This window comes from Odocoileus virginianus, chromosome 13 (genome assembly GCF_023699985.2).
Source record: "Odocoileus virginianus isolate 20LAN1187 ecotype Illinois chromosome 13, Ovbor_1.2, whole genome shotgun sequence".
NCBI classification, from domain to species: Eukaryota; Metazoa; Chordata; class Mammalia; order Artiodactyla; family Cervidae; genus Odocoileus; species Odocoileus virginianus.
The window spans coordinates 52,844,765-52,868,712 of record NC_069686.1 but is presented as its reverse complement, the minus strand read 5'-3'; the positions used below and the strand labels follow the sequence as shown (position 1 = coordinate 52,868,712).

The window sequence follows — 23,948 nt, the reverse complement described above, 5'->3', positions numbered from 1 at the left end:
CCAAATTACATATAATGCAAGACACAGATCTTAAGTGTACCATTTGATGGGTTTGATAGATGTGTACATCCATAAAAGCAATACTGTAGGCGAGATATCGAACCTATTCCTCACCCCAGGATGTTCCCTCAAGTCTCCTTCCATTTATTCTCCCTCCCATGTAGGAAATCACTGTCCCGATTTTTATCATCATAGAGTAATTTGGCCTGTTCTTGAGCATCATAAAAATGGAATCATACAGTATGTGCCTGGCTTCTTTCTCTCAGGATGGCTTTTTTGGGTTCATCTGTGGTATTGCATTTATCAGTTTGTTCTTTTCTTTAGTCACCAAATAGTATTCTGCTTTATGAGTATAAACATAATTGATCATATCTGTTTTCCTGATAATTGACATATGAATAATTTCCAGTTTTGGACTGTTATGAATGCTGCCAAAAATACATGAGCCCATCATATTTTTCTAAATTCTAGACTATATTGTCCTAAGTTGTTTCTATTCTTACATTTTGAATATCTGTAGGATTTGTGGCAACATTCCTCTCTTAATTCCTAATATTGCTCATTTAAATTTTCTTTTTTTCTTGATCACTTTTGCTAGGAATTTTATTTTTTTTATTATTTTTTAAAATTAAATATTAAATTTATTATGCATATTTGATGTCTGTTTGCTAATTTAGCTGTTAAAGTACCATGATGTTTTTTTGTTTTTGTTTTTTTTATTTTTTTCATTTATTAGTTGGAGGCTAATTACTTTACAATATTGTAGTGGGTTTTGTCATACATTGACATGAATCAGCCATGGAGTTACATGTATTCCCCATCCCAATCCCCCCTCTCACCTCCCTCTCCACCCGATTCCTCTGGATCTTCCCAGTGCACCAGGCCCGAGCACTTGTCTCATGCATCCAACCTGGGCCGGTGATCTATTTCACCCTAGATAATATACATGTTTCACTGCTGTTCTCTCGAAACATCCCACCCTCACCTTCTCCCACAGAGTCCAAAAGTCTGTTCTGTACATCTGTGTCTCTGTTTCTGTTTTGCATATAGGGTTATCATTACCGTCTTTCTAAATTCCATATATATGTGTTAGTATGCTGTAATGTTCTTTGTCTTTCTGGCTTACTTCACTCTGTATAATGGGCTCCAGTTTCATCCATCTCATTAGAACTGATTCAAGTGAATTCTTTTTAACAGCTGAGTAATATTCCATGGTGTATATGTACCACAGCTTCCTTATCCATTCGTCTGCTGATGGGCATCTAGGTTGCTTCCATGTCCTGGCTATTATAAACAGTGCTGCGATGAACATTGGGGTGCACATGTCTCTTTCAGATCTGGTTTCCTTGGTGTGTATGCCCAGAAGTGGGATTGCTGGGTCATATGGCAGTTCTATTTCCAGCTTTTTAAGAAATCTCCACACTGTTTTCCATAGTGGCTGTACTAATTTGCATTCCCACCAACAGTGTAAGACGGTTCCCTTTTCTGCACACCTTCTCCAGCATTTATTGCTTGTAGACTTTTGGATAGCAGCCATCCTGACTGGCGTGTAATGGTACCTCATTGTGATTTTGATTTGCATTTCTCTGATAATGAGTGATGTTGAGCATCTTTTCATGTGTTTGTTAGCAATCTCTATGTCTTCTTTGGAGAAATGTCTGTCTAGTTCTTTGGCCCATTTTTTGATTGGGTCATTTATTTTTCTGGAATTGAGGTGCAGGAGTTGCTTGTATATTTTTGAGATTAATCCTTTGTCTGTTGCTTCATTTGCTGTTATTTTCTCCCAATCTGAGGGCTGTCTTTTCACCTTGCTTATAATTTTAAATTCTCTTCGTCTTTTCAAAGAGTCAACTTCGGCTTTGTTAATTTGTCTCTCAGACAGGATTAAATCAGAAGCAGAACCACTAGTTTTGTGTGTACGTGTGTGTGTGAGCACGTGTTTATTAAGGAATTTGTTTTGACCATACACATTTGGGGGAGTTGGTTTAACAGTTTCTGTAAGGTATTGTTTTTGTGTCTGATGCTGGAACTTGAAATACATAAGTCAGACAGCCAGCAAGGAAGATGAATGTTAAGTAGAGGAAAATAATAGCATGCTGGAATCCACAAGTATGAGCTGGAGCGAATGATGACAGAGTGACACCCTTGTCGTATTTTTTTCCTGCCTCTGCCCTTGGGATATGAATGTTCTATAGAAGCTGGGGCTCTTTATCTTGAAAAAGAAACTGGGTGGAAGCAAATCATTACATCCTACCTCCTGCTGCTGCTGCTGCGTCGCTTCAGTCATGTCTGACTCTGTGCGACCCCATAGACAGCAGCCCACCAGGCTCCCCTGTCCCTGGGATTCTCCAGGCAGGAACACTGGAGTGGGTTGCCATTTCCTTCTCCAATGCATGAAAGTGAAAAGGGAAAGTGAAGTTGCTCAGTCATGTCCGACTCCAGCGACCCCATGGACTTCAGCCTACCAGGCTCTCCGTCCATGAGATTTTCCAGGCAAGAGAACTAGAGTGGGATGCCATTGCCTTCTCCATCCTGCCTCCTAGAGCCCCTCAAAATTCTCTCAGCACTAAGACTGACCAAAGCATGCTAAAGCAAAGGGATTACTGAACTAGTTTTGTAAAGCACTAGATAGTAAATATTTTAGCTTTGTGGACATATGACCTCTGGTTCAGCTGTTTAACATAGTGCACAAGTAGCCATAGCCAATGCATGAATGAATGGCATGACTGTATTCCAGTAAAGTTTATTTAGAAAAATAAGCAGTAGACCAGATTTGACCTCTATTGTAGTTTGCTGTTCCCTGTTCTAAAAACTTCAATAGACCTTCTTAACTTACACAGTCTACTTCGGGGTTAATATTGCAAACATCATGTTTAATTCTGTTAATCCTGCTTGCTTATCCTTTGCACTATTGTTAAATATCTTACATCTACATATATTTTAAACCTCACTGTACCCTGTTTTGATTATTGTATTAGAAAGTCAATTAATGAAGAAATTAAGGGAAGGAAAAATGATAGTCTTTAATATTGACCTACATATTAACATTTCTAATGACTTTTATTCTTCTCTGTAGTTCCAAGTTTCCATCTTAAGGTATTTCCCTTTCAATGCAAATAACCACTTTTATTTATTTCTTGCCACAAAGGTCTGCAGGTGGTAACATTTCTCATTATTCTTTTATCTGAAAATGGCTTTTTGGGACCCAGGATTTTTCAGGATTTCTTGTAGAGAATTCTAGATTGATGCTAATTTTCTTTCAGGACTTTAAGAATGCTGTTTCTTTGTTTCTTAAACCTCCATCCTTTGTGGATGAGTAGTTAGACAACATTTCTGCCTTTGCACTCTGTAATATAATGTGTCTCATTTTTCTCTGGCTACTTTCAACATCTTCTCTTCATCTTTGGCTTTTGGCATTTTGATGGTGGTAAATGTAATTGTCTTTGTATTTTTCTTACTTGTGATTCATTGAGATATTGAATCTGAGTTTGGAAAGTATTTGGCCATTATTTCTTCAAGTTATTTTTTCCTCATTTTTTTTTTCCCCTCTTTTCTACCTTTTGGTATCCATTTTTACAGAGCTTAGCTTATATGATGCCCACAGGTCACTGTAAACCTCTTCGCAGTTTTTCCCTCCAGTCTTCATTGTCACTCTTTTTCAGACTGAAGAATTGTTATTTTCCCTGATAACTCAGTTGGTAAAGAATCTGCCTGCAATGCAGGAGACCTTGGTTCGATTCCTGGGTTGGGAAGATCGCCTGGAGAAGAGATAGGCTACCCACTCCAGTATTCTGGCCTGGAGAATTCCATGGATTGTATAGTCCATGGAGTCGAAAAGAGTCGGACACAGCTGAGCGACTTTCACTTCGAGTTCATTGATCCTTTCTTTTGCCATCTTCAAACTGTTGTTAATTTCATTTGTCAACTTTTCATTTTTGTCCCAGAATTTCTGTTTTTAAAAACTGTCCATTTCTTTATCTCTGGGTATATTTATGATAATTGCTTTAAATTATTTGTCAATTCCAGCAGTACATCATCTTGGGATATGTTTTTGTTGACTTCTTTTCTTGACCCTGATTCACATTTTCTGTTTTTCCACAAATTTAATAATTGTTATATATTTGGCATTACAATATGTTGTTGAGTGTGTGAATTCTGTTATCATCCTCTGAAGAGTTGATTTCTTTCATTCTAGCAGGCAGTTAAATTACTGACCACTTTGAGCCTAAGAGGTCTTGATTTTATGCTTTGTTGGGCATGTCTGTTTCAGTTTTTATCCTAGTCTTAGGAAGTCTGAAGTCCTGGGCCTGATGCAAGGCTTTCTGTGATTTCAGTGGAAACCTTGAAACGTTGGCCAAACCCCTCTGGCTTGTTCAGTTTCAAACTCTGATTCCCCAGCAGCAAGCAGCAGCTGAATCTCTGACTGCCTTTAGAGCTTTCCTTGGAATCTCCCAGACAAATGCTCAGTGATAGAGTCATTCAAGGATTTTAAGGTTGTTTATATGCAGATTTGGGGGCTCCCCTTCTTTGGTTCCTTCTTTATGGAAACATCCTACCTCAGTTTCTTTGCTGTCCTGGTTACCCAAACTTAATCCTAAGGCTGTAACCTTTTGCTTAACCTTCTAGTGGTCCCACCATCACCCAGAGTCCCCTCAAGGCAAAGCTGTTTACTGTGGGTTTTATCCAGTGTACTCAGCTGCTCAGTCAGTCCCACTCTTTGCAACCCCATGAACTGTAGCCTTCCAGGCTCCTCTGTCTGTGGAATTCTCCAAGCAAGAATCCTGGAATGTGTTGCTATTTTCCTACTCCAGGGTGTCTTCCCAACCCAGGGATCCAACCCCCATCTACTGCCTCTCCTTCATTGGCAGATTCTTTACCATTAGTGCCACCTGGAAATCCCTTTATCCAGTGTAGTCCCTTTCTTTTAAGGCTCAAACTCCTCCTGGTTTTGTCCTTTTTCCTTACTCTTTGTTGTTTTATGAATATTATCTGTGGGAAGATTATTCCTATATAAGCGTCTCTGCCACTGCCAATGTATGATTTCTGAGCCTTGCTTTATAAAGAGTCCCAGGTTAAGTTGATCACACAGTTCCTGCACAAATAGTGTAGTTCAGGAGTGTGCCTGGCCAGCAAATCATCTGAGAGATTTCTTATCCCTGCTCTGACTTTCTCCTGCCTTTGGTATGTATGCCTGCCAGCTTTCTCTCTTCTGATGCAATAACCTCCATTCCTGTGTTGACAAGGAGAATATGTTTTTAATGAGGGTTCTCCCTCTCCTAGACGCCGTGGCTGGAGAGCGAGTGGGTGGGTGCAGTTTGCTCTGGATACTAACATGGTGGCATGGGTCTTTAGATGAAGACCTTCAGGTAATCCCACTGCCAGAGGGTCAGCTCTGTCAAAGAACTGACTCAAAAACCAACTTTCCTACTTCCTGAAACAGATTCTCAGGCCATTGAAAACCATTGTTTTTCATACTGGAAAGAACTTGTGTTCACGCATTTACTAACGTTTTCTGTTGAGTAGATGACTAGCATTTCAGGGGAGGACATGATGTTTAAGTATACGCACATTACCCTCTCAATTTCTCAAGCTGAGTACCATTGTCCAGATTTATATGGTCTTAGGCAGACATGCTTCCTTTCCACAAGAAGAGAAACCTACTAAAGGCTAGGAGAGATAGGAATTAGATTATAAGACAACCTGGTTTTTGAGAGACAACCCCCTAGCCAAGGACATATCTAGCAGGCATAGCATGTATGTGGTGTGCCAGGGGGCTTGCAGATTTCACGCAACTCTGGATAAGTCCAGTGGACCTAAAAATTAAGTAGCTCTCAGCCTTTCTTCTAACATGTGCTCAAAGGTTGGATGCATTGGAGGGTGTATCAATATTGTAGCCTTAAGCTTCTTTTTTTGTTGCGTTTTGTTCTCACTCCGCTTCTTTTTGTAGTACCTAGAACTTATTATCAGGGTGTCATCTTAATTCTAAATTAATTTACAATTTATTTTTCCATGCTAAAAAGAGAGGAGAGAGGCTATAACCAAGCAACCAAAACAAAATGAAAAACTCCGTTCATATGAGTGAATGATCTTGATCTCCCATTAAAAGGATAATCAAAGCGCTTCCTCTTTGCCTGTAGATGTCTGATGTCCAATCATAATTCCTGTCTTTACCAACAGATACAAAAAGGCTTATGACAGGTGGTTCAAAAGGGGCCTTGTGTGAAGGGGGAGAACAGTAGTTTCTAGTAGTTTGTTCAATCAAAATAGCCTAGGGATGGGCTTCCCAAGTGGCACTAGTGGTAAAGAACCTGTCTGCCAATGCAGGTAGACTTAAGAGACGCGAGTTTGGTCCCTGGGTCCAGAGGATGCCCTGGAGGAGGGCATGGAAATCCACTCCAGTATTCTTGCCTGGAGAACGCCATGGACAGAGACTGACAGGCTGCAGTCCATAGAGTTGCACAGTTAGACATGATTGAAGCGACTTAACACACAGAGCCAATCTTCTCCATTTATTCATTCTGTATTGCTTGCTTTTCTTCTTTAGCTTCAACAAAGAATACACACATTCATACACTGTGTGTACATTTCTTTTACTTAACAAAATCCAAACTCCAAACACTTTGACAGTTTGATATGAATAGTTAGAAATGTGTGAGCTGTGCTTAGCTGTGTTTTAGAAGAAAAATGGAAGTATTTGTTGTTGGAAGGGAGAGGGAAGATGTGTATATTCTTTAAGTGTCAGGAACATGTGGCTGTTACAGTAAACTGCGTGTGAAAAGGACATTATGAAAAGCCCCCTGCTGTTTATTGAAAAAGGAGAACAGGTGTGTGAAACTCACCTTAAGGCTCCCAACTTGAGAATTTTGCAAGTATAATCTGGAATTTTTAATGTCTGCCATCTACCTCCCATTTAATCTTTCCTGAATCTAACTTGACAGCTGAGAAAGCATTAAAATCTGTCAGTAGTATATCTTATTTTTTATTTGAATGTCTGAACTATTTATTTAGTAATTTTTTATTGAGGTATAGTTGATTTACAACTATCTACGTTCTTTTTCAGATTCTCTTCCCTTCTAGGTTATTAAAAAATATTGAGTAGAGTTCCCAGTGCTCTGCAATAGGCCCTTATTGTTTATCTTTTTTTGTTGTTGTTTATCTATTTTTTATATAGTAGTGTATGTATATTAATCCCAAACTCCTAATTTATCTCTGTCTCCCACCTCCACCCACCCACCCCCCATTTCCCTTTGGTAGCCACAAATAATTTATCTCTGTCTCCCACCTCCACCCACCCACCCCCCATTTCCCTTTGGTAGCCACAAATGGATTTTCTATGTCTGTGAGTCTCTTTCTGTTTTGAAAATAAGTTCTTTTGAATCTTTTTTTTTTTTTAAGATTCCACATGTAAGTTATTTCATGTGATATTTATCTTTCTCCATCTGGCTTACTTCATAGGTCCATCTATGTTACTGCAAACCACATTTATTTTTTAAAATATTATATATGGAAACTTTTTTCTGGATGTACAATACCATTATAACTTTATATTTTGTATTTGATTCATAAAAGTGACATTCCCCCAATTTAGTGACTGTTATGTCCATTTATTATAACTGGATACATAATAGCCACATGGAATATTTTATGTCCCTTACATTGTTACTTAAAATGCCAAAGAACATTTTGTTGCAGAAGAAATGATAGTTGAAATGAAGTATAAATTTATAGAATATGATACTTGCTTGGAGATAAATATAGGTAGATTTATGCATGAAAAGAATGCTGATTGCCTAAATCATATTGCACACTCAGTTCTATCTTCCAGTCCCAGAGCTCTTAGAATATACAGTGTATGCCTTTGTGACGTTCATTTAAAAAGACTTTGAACTGTTTTCCTTCCATAAATGCAAAGCATTTTATTCACTGGCTGTATCTCACACCCTACCAAGCAATGTGACATTAAAATGAATCAGAGATGGGTAATGACACAGAGATACAGGGACAGTAGAACAAGAATATTTTACAAATAGGCGAATTGAGTGAATGAGAGTTAGCGTGTGATATTTCAGTGTAACATATGTATCTCTCTTTCTTACAGCTCTGTCTCCCCCAGCATTTCTTATTTGACTTCGAAGGCTAAGGATGATGTGAGACTAAATGAGTGCCAGGGGCGGTACCTGACACAGTAAAGGTGATAACTCAGGTGTTAGAAAGTTTTACTGACTCCATCTGTTGCACGAAGAAGCAGGCTCAGGAAGGTCCAGTAACCTGCCTAGGTTGTAAGAAACTGAGCAATAATCCTAGCAGCAATCTCTTAGCTACCTCAATCCTCTCCGGCACAGAGTCTCTATTCGCCTTTTCTACCATTTCCACTGCTGGGGTGGGATGTGGTCAAGTACTCAGATCCCAGGACATGGAGGGCTGCGTTCTTTTCGAATGTTTTACTGTGTCAATTCCAGAAGCGGGTTGCCTCATAATGAGGGGGCATGTAGCATGGTGGCTGGGGTGGGAAGATAGCATTTCGTGAGAGGATTGATCTACTAGTTGAAGCGTGGATAAGACAGATGTTTTTCCTTCATTTTATTGAGATACAATTGGCATACAGCGCTGTGTCAGTTTAAGGTGTGCAGTATGGAGGCCTGACTCAGGTAATACTGTGAAATGATTGCCACAGTAAATGTAGTTACCATCCATCCATCCTCTCCAATAGATATGAGAAAAAGAGGGTGGAGAGGGGAAAAAAAAAAGGTGCTTTTTTGCTTCCCCTTGTCATGAGAACTTTTAGGATCTCCTCCCTTAGCAACTTTGAGATAAACCATACAGCAGTGTTAGCTATAGTCAGAAGACGGATATTTATCATTTTACAACTTCAGAGGCTTATGCCACATCATTTTGGAAAACTTTTGAAAATTTGAAAAGAATTTACCCCTACCTGCCAAGGCGGCATCAATGAGAATTTCATTAAATGTAAATAGAACAAGAATGGCATTCGAAACAGCTATAAATCAAAGAAGGGTTTAAACATTCATAATTATCTTTCAAGACCCCGTGTTGGAAAAATAGCATGAGCTTCCTTACCAGCAAAAGACAGCTTTCTGCTCCTAGACAGTTTATAACTTTCAAGATAAACTCTACTCAACTATAGAGACTTGATGCTGATGCAGTCCACAGGATCAGATTTTCATCCTGCACATGGCTGTTGCTCTGCGTTTTCCTTGGATTTCACATTTTTCAGGGTGTTGCTTTGCTCCGCAAAGACTGCCTTTCTTCCCCAGAGCCACTGCGCCCACGCCCCAAGAGTATGCAGTGTGTTCCCACAGTGGGAGATTTGTGATTCTGGGAGGTGTGATGCCGGCTTGTCTTTCCAGCCTAGCTCTTCCTGCTCTGAGGCCACTGCTTTAGCCAGACTGACCCCCTCCCCCTCTCCCACACCCTCTCAGACATTGATGGTGGATGGGTTGCTCTCACCCACTGAGGGGTGGATTTGCTGTCTCACTAGGACACTCAGGGTTAAAACGAGATAAAAATCTGTTTTCCATTTCCGGCCTTTCCTCTCTTTCTGGGTACCCATCTTACTTCCCTATTTATTCTATTGTTTCTCAACAGTAACTGCCCATCAAAATCACCTTAGTGAGTGGAGCATGAAAAAGCACAGTGACCAAACCATTCCATAGACTATTGAAATCAGAATCTCTGGAGGGTATAGTCCATTTTTCAATGCCCCCAAAATGATTTTAATATGTGGAAGGGCAGACTTATTCTATGACCTTGGCCAGGTTACTCAGTCTTTCCGGGCATCAGTGTCCTTTGCTGTAGAATGGGGATAGTATATGTATTCATAGCTCTCAAGTTACTGTGAGGATTAAGTGGGATGTTCACATGCATGGATTTTGGTTGGTGCTCAGGTTGGCTGTCCTCATCACTGTTTTACCCAGTGTTCATCTTCCTTTTTCCCTCCTGTCTACTCCTACTTCTGCTTTGAAGCTCAACTGAAATCCCGCTGCCTGGGGATTATTTAAGGAACAAACGAGGAGACCCAAATACGGTTGTGCTTTGGTGAGACGGAGTGTCTTCTCTCTCATGTGATGATCCAGCAGCCACCAGCCAGGCCTCCCAGGAGGCTCTTGTCCACACACTGCCCCATCCCTCCCATGTTGCTGAGTCATCACAGATCTATCTTCCAGCCCACAGGGAGGGGGTCAGAACTGCAAACTTGGCCAGGCAGAGAGTCCTGAGGTTGAGGACTGTCTGTAACTTCCTCTTGTGTCTCCTTGGCCAGAGCATAGTCTCATGGTCACATCTAGATGCAAAAGAGGCCCTACCTGGCCGGCCAGGGGTTCAGCTTAAAATTCTGTTACTGCAACGTAGAGGGAGATGAGACTGGAGGAATGGTGGTTGGCTGCCAAGTCCAGGCCACTGCCGCCTGCTGTTCATCTGTGGTCCTTCATTCTCCAGTGCACCGGGCTGTCATCTGCCTTTTCTCATGGGCAAGTTTTAGATGTATTCTAGGCTCCCTCAAGGTAAAGATTACTTTGTATTCCTCTGTATATGTCTTAAAGTGAAAGTGAAAGTCACTCAGTCGTGTCTAAATCTTTGTGACCCCATGGACAGTCCATGGAATTCTCCAGGCCAGATTACTGGAGTGGGTAGCCTTTCCCTTCTCCAGTAGATCTTCCTGACCCAGGAATCCAACCGGGGTCCTCCTGCATTGCAGGCGGATTCTTTAACAGCTGACCTACCAGGGAAGCCCCGGTATGCCTCTTAGGATGGGACTAAAAGCATCACAGGTACTCATTTAGGTGCAGTGATTGTTGCATGAGGCAATGGCAGGGATTTGGGGGTTTTTGTAGCAGCTTTATTGATATGTAATTTGCATACCCTACTGGTTGCCTTTTTTAAGAGTATAATTTAAAGGTCTTACGTGCATTCACAGAGTTGTGCAACCATTGCCACCATTCAGTATAGAACATTTTTATCACCTCAAAAAGATTCTGTACCAGTTAGTTATCATGACCTACAACCTGCCCCCACATCCCCAACCTCCCTTTCCCACAGTCTGAAGCAGCCTTTAAGCTGCTTTCTGTCTCTGTTGATTTGTGTATTCTGGACCTTTCATGTAATGTGTGGTCGTTTGTGACGGCCTTCTTTCACTTAGCTTACTTTTTCAAGGTTCATCCATGTTGTAGGATGAATGGGTATTTTATTCCGTTTATGGCTGAATGATACCCCGTTGTATGGATATACTGTGTTTTGTCTACCCATTCATCCATTGGTGAATATTTGGTTTGTTTTAGTGTTTAACTTGTGGCTCTTATGATTAATGCTGCTGTGAACTTTTGTATGGGTCTAAGGTCTTCATTTGTTTTGGGTATCTACCTGGGAGTGGGATTGCTGGGTCAAATGGTAACTCCATGCTAGACTGTTTTCCAAGATAGCCACATCATCTGAGATTCCTATCAAAAGTGCTTACGGGGTCTGATTTCTCCTTGCCAACACTTGTTATGACCTGAATTTTTGATTCTAGCCATTTCAGCGAGTATAGTGATATCTTATTGTGGTTTTGATTGAGTTTCCCTGATGACTAACAACGATGAGCTTTTGTTGTTGTTGTTGTTAAGTCACTGGCAAGTGTTTAACCCTAGCTGTTTTCTGCCCACTATGCATATGTGGTCTTAGGTGTGAATTCCAAGGAATCTGACATGTTTTATCAGAAGCAGTACTTGGAGGCATATCAGAATAGAGGGTGTATGTGTGTATGCATGAGTGCACACATACAACATTCTTATGGACCCTGCCCCTCCTAGAATCTTTTAATTAATTATTTAAAAAATTTATTTCATTGAAGTGTAGTTGATTTACAATGTTCTGTTACTTTCAGGTACACGGAACAGTGATTCAGGATTCAGTCATATATGTATGACTGACACGTGTATGTCTTATGTCATATGTATGACTGACACGTGTATGTATGACATACATGTGTGTGTATACATGTATATACACACATATCAGATTCTATACATATCAGATTCTTTTCCCTTATAGGTTATTAAAAAATATTCAGTAGAGTCCTTTGTGCCATTCAGTAGGTCCTTGTTGGTTATCTATTTTATATATGGTAGTATGCACATGCCAATCCAAGTCTCCTAATTTATCTCCCCTACCTTTCACTTTGGTAACCATAAGTTTGTTTTCTATGTTTTTTGGGTCTGTTTCTGTTTTGTAAGTAAATTCTTTTTTTTTAGATTCCACATATAATTGATATCATATGATTCTGGACTTGCTTTGTCTGGCCTACTTCACTTGGTATGAGAATTTCTGGGTCCATCCCTGTTGCTGCAGATGACATTGTTTCATTCTTTTTAATGGTGTGTACACACGCACCGTATCTTTATCCCTTCATCTGTCAGTGAACGTTGAAGTTCCTTCCATGTCTTGGTTATTGTAAACAGTACTGCTATGAACATTGGAGTGCATGTTATCTTTTTAAATTATGGTTTTGTCCAGATATATGCCCAGGAGTGGGATTGCAAAATCATTTTTTGCAATCTATTTTTAGTTTTTTAAGGAACCTCCATACCGTTCTTCATAGTGGTTGCCCCAATTTACATTCCCATCAACAGTGTAGGAGGGTTCCCTTTTCTCCACACCCTCTCCAGCATTTATTATTTGTAGCATTTATTATTTTAATGATGGCCAGTGACTGGTGTGAGGTGATACCTCATTGTACTGAGAATCTTAATCCTAGATGCTAATCCTAGACCTTCTTTTTAATTCTGTTTATCAACAAAAGATGAAACCTTATTAATGTTAGCTTAGAAACTTAATTAGGTAGAAATCCTGCAAAAATAAATACTAATAAACAAATGACACAGGGTGTAACAGAAGAAAATGTAAATAATATAGGTTTATTTAGCTATTACTGTGATTTGAAATTTTGACATTGATTATACTTGGCAATGTATAGTCCTCACAATTTCTTTCTTTTCACACATTAATACCATCCTTGAAAAGCTGTGCATAATTGGAAAATGTCATCAAATGTGATTTTCCTATTGACTTCCATTATGCCTATAGCATTTCTTCACGTGCAATACTGTAGCTCCAGGTTTTTAGCAAGTCCATGAGGCCCTTGGAGTACTTATTCAGAGACAAGTGAAAATTGGTCATTTTATTCTTCAGTGTTGACTCTTCAGATTTCTAGAGTAGAACATGAATATAGTGGTGGTGGTGTGCCTTTTAATACCAAGAGCCAGAAGTGGAAACGATCTTGACTTAGAAGACAGAGGCCAGGGTTGCAGAATGCATTATGCATGGGAGGTAATTAGTGAATTTTGTTAAATCACTGAATAAGGAAGGCACTTCATCACTCAATACATTCTTATGAATCAGAAAAAGTCAACAGCTTACTAATATGGCTTCAAAAAGTCCTTTGCAACTCTGAAATTCTTTGGTACAATGATTGCATTTCTAGCTTCTTAGGCTGAAAAGCCAAACAAAACCAACAAAACGCAGACAACCCTTCTCAAGGTGCTCATTGTCCATCCCTGGGAGTCTGAGTGTGTCATGCCCCATTACCCATCAGGACTGCCCCAGCTCCTTCAGGGGGCAGAGAGTTTCCAGTTCCTGTGGGCCCTGGGTCTGGAATATGTGTACATGATTCAGTTATAGAAATTAAATCACTTTTTCATAATGCAGATATAAAGTGGCCCTGAATGAATGTTTGCCAAGCTGAGACTGACTGGTGAGGTCACCTTTAATGGGAGATTACATTTCACCATGGCTGATTTCTGTCCGATTTATTGCAATTAACTCATGACACAAGGCCAGCTGATAGAGGTGCTGGCAAGAGCCTGGTCTCCAGGCTGAGCACAAAGCTGGAGTTGGCTCCCAGCTGGCGCGGTGCTCACGTGGGCGCCCTGCAGGGGCCATCTGATAACTGGGGCCGTGTGTTCCTATCAGGTGTTCCCAGAGAAGCACTTCCTTGTCTTACACACAAAGCAGATCACTGGAGACCCTTTATCTTTTAAGAGGAGATATGCGTGGGGTACCTTTGGGCGGATTGAGCCCTCACTCATGAAGATGGTTATCTGAGCTGTTGGCAGCAGAACTGGATGAGGAGGTTGAACTAGGTTTCCAAAACTTCCGGGGGTGGACAGATGGTTGTGTTTTTTGAGGTTTCTGAGAGGCTCTTAAAACACTTTTTTCTTTCTTTCTCCCCATTTTCTGTTAAAATAGTGATGGTGAGGAAATCAGAAACCCTTAACCTATTGATGCCTGTTGAGTTCTAGATTAAAAAATTAATGGCACCGTGTTTTACAAGTTCTTGAAAAGAAATGCCACTTCAAAACACATGTTGTCTTTGCTATAATTAGTATTCAGAAAAGTGAGCCTTCACAAAGGAGGCTCTCTTGGGAGGGTCAGCTTTCATTCTGAAGTGAGCATCTTCTGTGTGGGGTTCACTTACAACCACACCTCTCTTTCTTGCTCCCACCTCCTCCTCAGCCCCCACGCCCCCACACACGCACTCCCTTCCCCTCCATATCCTCGCTTTATCATCATCAACCAGAAGCATGTAGCTGACTTTCTTACAGGTGGTGCCACCCACAAGCATTGATAGAATCAGATTAAGAGTGACACCTGGCTGCCAGCCTCTCGTTACGAGCTTCTTTCTTTTCGGGATCACTTTTGTCCTTCAAAGTGAGCAATGGTTATCATTAACTTAATGTGAGTTTGTAGTAGGTGAGTGTTTTATGATGCTGCATGGTTGACCATTTACTTTAAAAACACAACAGCATCTCCATGTATATGCATTGAGCTGGGCAGTTAAAAGATAAAGGTTTCCTTGTGTGCTGCCCAATGTTTGTGCTTCATTTGTAAACACATCAGGACAGTTAACATAGAACTCATGAAGATCATATCTCACAAAACCATAAGCCTCTCTTTTTAAATGCTGATAAGGTATGGATATCAGTAATTCACGCGGGGAATGGGTCCACTTCCTCCCTCTCTGCATGGGAAACGAGTCTTTTTTTCACTGCTGCTCCTGTCATTTTTCCTCGAGTGGAACCCAGATTCCTCTGGCTTGTTTAGTGTGTGGTCTGGAACTCCAGAGTTTCTGGCTTAAGGATTCCCAGTGAGGACTGCTCACCCGCTTTCTTCTGCGACTTATTCTCCTTCTCCTCCCTGCACTTCTCTGGAACTGAGGCTCTTCATCCCTTTGTGACAGTAGTTCATTCATTTGTTTAAAAAAAACTCTGCGGAGCTGCCAGGGTGCCAGGCAGTAGGTGGGGGCTAGCCAAAGGGTGGCTGTCCAGCCTTTCCGGAGGTTTATCTGAGGATGGGGTCCCACTGATGTGTGCTTCGCTCTGCTCTGTGTGGTCCCTCCCCAAGCTCTGGAGAGCTCCTCGAGGATATATACCGTATCTTTCAAGGATGCGGCTTTGACGTCTCAGCACACGGCAAGCCACAGGCTTTGGGGAAAAATTCCAAGCAACCATGGGCTGAGTTTGGAGATAGATGCTGAGGATTTTGAAGCTTCTTTCCAAACCATGAGATGAGGTCATTGTCTTCCTTGTTCAGAGGATGTGGTGAGTGTAAAGTGTGATAATGTATGTGCCAGCACTTTCCAAAGGCTGGTCCTATATCTTGAGAGGTCACAATCATCCACCTTCATTTCCTGAACCACCCTTTTGCTGTCGTCACCAGCCCCCTGAGATCGTCTTCACCATTTACTTCCACCCCATTCTCTCCCACTTTCCTTCCTTCCTCGGGTAGAGGAAAGCATGAGTTAAAAACATCTCTCTGCCTGGTTCCATATCTCTGGGTCTCCGTCACTTCCAAATGTATAGCTGAAATCCTGTTGTGTCTCTGTCAATCTGTATACACCTGTTAGAGCTGTCGGGGAGAATCTGGCTCCCGGCTTGGCAGGAACACCTCGCTCTGGATGTGTTTATGGCATCTTCTGTCACTTCTCCTGTGGTACACGTGTTCTTCCTGAGTTGTAAGCATTTTTGATAATAAGAAAACTGTTCTCTTAGATTCAACCTAATATTTGACTTCTTACCACACTGATAAAAAAAACAGAATTTTTACACCTAGATGTCCTGCCTTTTTTCTAATACTGGGTTGACAGCACTGTAGAATCAGTTCAGAGGTGATGTTTCCAGTGCAGGGCTCTACTTGGGCTGGTATGAGGGTGAGAAATGAAACTGAATCCTGAACAATAGTAAAAGCTGAATTTCTTTGCTTGCATTAGTGTCTTATTTTACATTTGCATTTTATCTTATATTAGCACCTTGCCCTTTCACCATTAAAAAAATAATTTGACATGTGGGGGAGGGTGGGGAAAACAGAAGGAAGAACCTGCTAGTAACATATCTTGGCAGAATCCTGTCTCCTTTTTTGGAGGGGCCTCATGAGCAGTAAGCTAAATGCCCTCTGAAAAGTAGTCATGTTAAAAAGCAGAGACATTACTTTGCCAGCAAAGGTCCATCTAGCCAAAGCTATGGTTTTTCTAGTAGTCATGTATGGATTTGATTTAAGAGTTGCGCCATAAAGAAAGCTGAGCACCGAAGAATTGATGCTTTTGAACTGTGGTGTTGGAGAAGACTCTTGCGAGTCCCTTGGGCTGCAAGGAGATCCAATCAGTCCATCCTAAAGGAAATCAGTCCTGAATATTCATTGGAAGGACTGATGCTGAAGCTGAAACTCCAATACTTTGGCCACCTGATGCGAGGAGCTGACTCATTTGAAAAGACCCTGATGCTGGGAAAGATTGAAGGAAGGAAGAGAAGGGGGTGACAGAGGATGAGATGGTTGGATGGCATCACCAACTCGATGGACATGGGTTTGAGCAAGCTCCGGGAGTTGTTGATGGACAGGGAAGCCTGGTGTGCTGCAGTCCATGAGGTCACAAAGAGTCAGACATGTCTGAGTGACTGAACTGAACTGAGATTGGAGGCTCTTCCAGAGGTATAAAAGTCTTCTGTTTCTGTTAGAAAAATCTAATAGAAACATGATTCGTTGGGTTTTTGTCCTCGTGATGGAAGCAAGATGGGGAGCTGCCCTGTGAGCTGTACTGAGACTCCTCAGGGCCTGGGGGGTAGTGGAGGGTCTTGTTCAGGTTACTTACAGATGGTCGGATTCTGGGACCACTTCAACTCCATGCTCAGAAGAAAGGCTGGCACTTCCTGTGTGTCCCTTTCGCAGATCCCGCCTACCTCAGAGCCTTCAGCCATTGAACTGCACTTTTGGAAGCTGCCATCTATTCAGACCCATCGCTGTGTAACAAATAGCGAAAAAAGCCCTCCTAAGATCACAGAAATGCAGAGGAGCCCTGTTGGATCAGCTGACATACTGCTGCTTGGTAGAGGAGTGAAAAACACTGCGGTCTCAGCTCAGTCTCCTTCTCCTTGATCCAAAGTGTCAGGGGTGGGGAGCGGGGGCGGGTCAGGCGGAACACGTGAGTATTCATTCAGTCCAGCAGCACTCGCTGAGCGCCTGGTGATGGAGCAGAAAGACATAACCTTCCCACAGTGGTCTCACGTCCTAGCAAAGGGGGTGGACAGATGCAGAAAAGAGAACAGGATTGCTCACTGCCGTGGGAGGGCCAGGAGCTGAAGGGGCAGCACTCAATCCTCACTCAGTCTTGATTGAACATAGAGATAGGGAGGAAGGATCCAGGCTTTCTTCAAGCGGGGATGGATGCTCCAACTTGGTTTTAAAGGAGGAAGGGCTTTAAGTGGGTGGAGGAAGGGCACATCTGGCAGGAGAGTACATGCAGATGTCCTTTAAGATGTCAGTTCAGCAGGTCTTTGAAGAAGCAAGGATCCTCTTTTGGGTGCTCTCTCAGCATAGCAAACACCAGGGTCTGCACCTGTTTTTGTAAATAAAGTTTTATTGAAACACAGCCACACACATCATTCCATTTCCCCTGCTGTGACTGCTACATCCCAGCAACCATGTGGCCTACCCAGCCTTAGATATTTATTGTCTAGCCCTTTGCAGAAAACATTGGCATAACATAGTTTTATTCCTTGAAACTCTTAGATGAAGTGGACCCACGCTGCCAGCAACCAGGCTTTGCCTGCACCTTTCATGGACCTGCTGGTTAATTTTATCATCTGGTGGTTTCTCTTTGCCCCACACTAGCATACCTCCAGCTCATTTAGTTGCAATAACTTCTGGCTGCAAACATCCAGAACTAGAATAATACCTATTGTGTGTAACAAAAGAGAGCTACTGACCCCTAATGCATGCATGCATGATAAGTTGCTCTAGTCATTTTTGCAACTCTATGGACTGCAGCCCACCAGGCTCCTCTATCCATGGGATTCTCCAGGCAAAAATACTGGAGTGGGTTGCCATGCCCTTCTCCAGGGGATCTTCCCTACCCAGGGATTGAAGCCAAGTTTCTTATGTCTCGTGCATTGGCAGGGGGTTCCTCACCACCAGCACCACCTGGGAAGCCTACTGATCCCTACGGAGCCCTTTAAATGTTCACTTACCCCCGAACTTCAGCAATTCTAGACTCTGCTTCGTTTCTCAGAACCTGTGCTGCCTCTTATTTGCTTGCTGAGTGTGAGCGAAATTGGAATTAGTCATTGGATCAGTAGTCATTGGAAAGCATCTTTCTTCTTTGGTAAGGCAGCCCATCTGTCTGAGGATACTGGAGCTGGCTGTCGGTGTGCGAGTGAGACAGAAGGGGAACTTTAGGGAGATCCACCATTCAAGCCTGCAGTTATTTTAAAAATGAAGAGAATTCATTTCCAGAAGCAGCTGTGCATTTGCAATGTTGCTTTCCTGGATATAGCAGTTGAAAGTTGTGTGGAATTATACAGCAAATGCCGACTCTTAAGCACCTGCTGTGGTCTCTGATACAAGCCGATAGGAGTGCCAACCAGGCTTTTTACAAATATTAACTTATTTAATAAGACCTGGATGAAATAGAACTGCAGTGATTCTGATTTTACAGATGGGAAAACAAAGACTCCAACAAGCTAAGTGTTTTTCATGTTACCAATTGACAGCCTCCAACCTATGATAAGGAAGGTACTGATTTTACGCTCTAGTTATCCTTAGCAGGTAGAACGCTCATTGAAAAGGCTCAATCAAGAGGTCTGGGATTTCTGTTTTAGACTCTCAGATGAACTGAATTTCAAGGAACAGGTACAGCTAAAATTCCTCTTTGCACTGACTGCTGTTTTAGCCCTAGCAGCCGTCGACAGTGTTTAAATACCACTGTCAAATGACCTTGTAGTTTGGGATCTAATTTCTGATTAGTACTTTGTATTGAAAATGGTCAGCGGTGAGAAACGGGGACAGTTTTGCAAGCATGTCTGTAAAATATAGTTGGTCCCAGAAGAGAAGCATGTAGGTTTAGGATTGTCCTAGTTTCCAACTGAAATGATCATTTCTAAGCGAAAACATGATCATAGCTATCTTCTCCTTAAAAGTTTTCAGTGCTCCACCAGCCATGCCCTTAGCACAGAGGCTGGAGTCTTTGTGGCCTTTCTGGTTTGGGCCCTGTCTGACTCTGAGTTGTTGTTCAGTTGCTAAGTTGTGTCCAACTCTGCGACCCCATGAATTGCAGCACACAAGGCTCCCCTGTCTTCACTGTCTCCTGGAGTTTGCTCAGATTTCATGTCCATGGAGTGGGTGATGCTGTCTAACCATCTCATCCTGTGTCGTCCCCTTCTCCTTTTGCCTTCAGTCTTTCCCAGCATCAGGGTCTTTCCTAGTGAGTCAGCTCTTCGCATCTCAGTGCCTCACCCTCATTCACTCTCATCAGATCAGGTCCTACATGTGGATGTTTCGCTGAACACCATCTTTACCATTTCCCTCTACCTGGGTCACTTCTGCACCTTCATATCTCAGCTGAGATGCCTCTGGATCCAGGAAGTCTTCTCTGATGCTTAGAGACTGGTCTGGGCATCCTTCCCTGGCCCCGCCCCAATATAAAGCCTTTTAAGCAACTGTTCAGTTTTTGATCAGTTTGTCTGTTGTTCATCACTTAACCATAATCCTCTGAAGGGCATTCTTTTTACTTTTGATGCTGTAGTTACAAGAAATAGGAGTCCACTTGAGCTTGCTGATAGAAAGGGAGTTTATTGGGAGGAAAGATTGGAAGAATAAGGAGATCTTGGTGGAGATATAAGAACCAGGTCTATACAAAGTCGTACCTCGCATAAGCATCTTGTGGCTTTCTGCTCCTCTGCACACCTTCGCCTCTCTCTCTCCTGGGCTGCCTCAGCTCAGGCACTTGTGTGTTTTGTTTTATTGAAATATAGTTGATTTACAGTGTTGTGTTGCTTTCAGATATACAGGAAAATGGTTTCTGTTTTATATATATATATATTTTTTTCATATTCCTTCCCCTTACACATTTTTATAAAATATTGAGTGTATTTCCCTGTGCTGTAACAGTAAGACTTTGTTATTTGTTTATATATAGTAGTATGTACCTGTTAATCCCAAACTCCTAAGTTATCCCTCCACTACACCCCCCACTTTCCCCTTTGGTAACCGTAAGTTTGATTTCTATGTCCGTGAGTCTATTTCTGTTTTGTAAATAAGTTCATTTGTACCACTGTTTTCAGTTTCGTAAATGACAAGCACACGTGTTCATGAAGCTGCTCATGGCCTCAGTTTGTCTTCACGGCCCAGTCTGGCTTGACCCAGGGACCCTCCTAATCTCCCGGCTTCATTTCCTGCCCCCCGCCCACTTGTTTTCTCAGTTTCCCAGTTGCAAGTTTCTAAGTAATATGGTTGACCCGACTCTTCCTTTCAAACTTGGCCTCACTCATCACAGGCCTCTGACCACCCTGGAGATTGGCTGTGGTTGGGTCAATTCCTCACTGCAGACCAGTCAGACCAGCTGGAGGGGTCAGAGTGTGGCTCCCAGGATAGACTTCTCTTTTCTGTTTGTCTTTCTGTCCTGCACTTTCCATAAACTTGATGGTATCTTTTGTTGTTTCCCTCTTTTTCAGATATCATTAATGGAGCTCAAGAAAAATGCGTATTGCCTCCTATGGATGGCTACCCCCATTGCGAGGGGAAAATCAAGGTAAGTCAAGAGCAATGTCCATTCACCCCCTCCTCCTCGACCTGCACTGACAGCCTGTGGCGTCCCCTCCCCTCTCTTCTCCTCCCCAGCGATGCAGATGGGTGATCGAGCCCTCTTTAAGGAGATCATTTAAGGGATGCATCAACCCTGCCAGTTTGGGACTGTGGCCATGACAACCGTTCCCTGCTTATGCCAGCTCCATGGGGTTAGTCAACAGTGACTCACTGGCCAGACTGAAAAAGCTGGGTCATTGCAGGCACCTGCTGTGTCTTTGAAACTGCGTTCCCTCTCTTTCCCGTCCTCCAGTGGGTGATCCTTCAAGAGCCAAAGACAAGGGGCTTCCCTGACTTAGTGTCCGCCTCCCCTCTCCCAAGTCCCCAGGCCTCAGCCAAGAGGTCTCCAGATTGTTATTTAAATGTAACATTTGCATGCGCAGTTGAGTACCCAGACGCTGTTGGCCACTCTTTGACTCTTAACATTTGTTTGTTTTTTCATCACATTTACGTGGCCAAAGCTTGGGGAGACCACTCCCCTGCTCAGTAGTTTTCAGAGAAAAGTTTCTGTTCTCAGGATGGTGAGGCAAACACCAGAGCATTTTATTTATTTATTTTTTTTTCCATTTATTTTTATTAGTTGGAGGCTAATTACTTTACATCATTACAGTAGTTTTTGTCATACATTGAAATGAATTAGCCATGGATTTACATGTATTCCCCATCCCAGTCCCCCCTCCCACCTCCCTCTCCACCCGATCCCTCTGGGTCTTCCCAGTGCACCAGGCCCGAGCACTTGTCTCATGCACCCAACCTGGGCTGGTGATCTGTTTCACACTAGATAATATACATGTTTCAATGCTGTTCTCTTGAAACATCCCACCCTCGCCTTCTCCCAGAGTCCACAAGTCTGTTCTATACATCTGAGAGCATTTTAAATGGCTTCCATATGGGGCTCAAGTACATACTGCGCTCCTGCCTTGCTTCCCGCCCGTGCTGTTTTCCAGGCTCCGTGCTTGGGCTGGTGCAGCTGTAGGTCTCTGGGAGGGCGCTCTCATGCCAGGGTCTGTGAGGCATTTGCTCTTGAGAAAACACTGCTCCCCGCTGGCGCTCCTGGGCTTTACTGCTGGCTGAATCTCACAGCCTCTAGGCAGACATGCCCGCCACGGTGAATGGCTGCTCATCATTGCTCTTCCTCCTCTGGTTGTTTCAGTGGATGAAAAATATGTGGCGCTCAGATCCCTGCTACGCAGAATACGGAGTGGATGGGTCCACCTGCTCTTTTTTTATTTACCTCAGTGAGGTGAGCGGCTTCTTGTGTCTTTTGGGAGGGGTGGAGTCGTGGTTGGTCTGTTCCATAGCTGAGCCTGGAATTTGGAAAGCTGAAAAATGTATATTGTTTTTACATGAACGGTTTATGATTTCCTTCTTCATTGCTCTCCTCTGTCCCCAAGTAGCATGATTTTTTTTTTCCCCTTGAGGAAAAAATAGTCTGAGTTCCCTAATTTTTTTTTACCAATTAAAAAAAATGTAGTAAAATACACATAACAAAATGTACCAGCTTAATCATAAAGCGTACAGTTCAGTGGCATTAAGTACATTCATGTTGCTGTGTAACCATCGCCACCATCCATGCATCTCCAGAACGCTTCATCTTGCCAACCTGAAACTGTTCCTATCAAACCGTGACTCCACAGCCTCCCACCTTCTTCTCATTACTCCAAGTACTCCTGTAAGTGAAATATACAGTATTTGTCTTTTGTGATCCGCTGACTGCATTTAGCATAGTGTACTCAAGGTTCATCCATGTTTTAGCAGGGGTCAGAATGCTCTTCCTTTTTGAGACTGAATAATATTCCATTATGTATACAGACTGCATATTGTTACCCATTCATCTGTCAGGGGACACTTGGGTTGCCTCCATCTTTGATCAGTTGTGAATGGTACTGCTGTGAGCATGAGTGTACATATAACTCTTTGAGACCCTGATTTCAATTCTTTTGGGTATATATCCAGAAACAGAGTTTCTGGATCATATGGTAATTCTATTTTTAATGTTTTGAGGAACCACCAGACTATTTTCCATAGCAGCTGTGTCATTTTACATTCCCACCAGCAGTGCACAAGGTTCTAACTTCTCAACATTCTCACCAACACTTGTTATTTTCTGTTTTTTCTTTTCTAATGGCCATGTGAATGGGTATGAGGGAGTATCTCATTCATTGTATCACTGTTATTTCCTTACTGATTAGTGATGTTCAGCATCTTTTCATATGCTTCTTGGCTGAGTTAGCTATTTTTTGTACTTACAGACTGAATTATTAACTTTCTCCTTTTTTTTTCCACCTTTTTATCTGAACTTCATTTTCATTTGTACCCTTGAATTTAAATAGCAGCTTGTTTTTTAAGAGTTACAGGGCATTTTTACAGACCACATGGAATCTATTACATGCTTCAGTGATTTATTTCACCTTTAGAAAGGTTGATGGAGTGGGGTGGGGTTAAGACTTTATTCAGAGCCAGCTACAGAAGAGAACTGAGCAGGGAATGGAAACTCCGTTGGCTCTATCAGCCCTCACAAGTAGCCCTCAGAGCTTGTGAAATGGATGCTGGCTAAATTTTTAAGGTTGTGCGCTTGGCAGGCTCTTGGCTTCCATCTCCTTTTATTTGCACCCCTAGTTTTGGTACTGTTGTTGTTTAATAACATCTCCCTGGTGATGCCATGCAGAGAGGAGAATATCTCCATTTTGAGGCTAAATGAAATGTTTTTGCTATACTTTTCCTTGTGGGATTCAGGTGTCTCTCCTCTGTGGCATAAGATGATGGGGGATGGAAGCCAAACCAGTATTGCTCTAGGGCATGTGGCCCTGGTATCTGTGGGATTTGTC

At 42.3% G+C, this 23,948-nt stretch overlaps 1 protein-coding gene across 8 annotated transcripts in view; it reads left to right on the top strand.

Moving 5' to 3' along the window:
• The window catches only part of MGAT5 (alpha-1,6-mannosylglycoprotein 6-beta-N-acetylglucosaminyltransferase), a 388,895-nt gene that overhangs the window by 201,284 nt on the left and 163,663 nt on the right, over nt 1-23,948 (top strand). For all 8 annotated transcript variants that reach the window (XM_070476288.1, XM_070476287.1, XM_070476283.1 and 5 more), the window contains 2 exons: nt 20,991-21,067; nt 22,274-22,363. In XM_070476288.1, the coding sequence (XP_070332389.1) occupies nt 20,991-21,067; nt 22,274-22,363 (167 nt within the window). The remainder of the gene's footprint in view (nt 1-20,990; nt 21,068-22,273; nt 22,364-23,948) is intronic.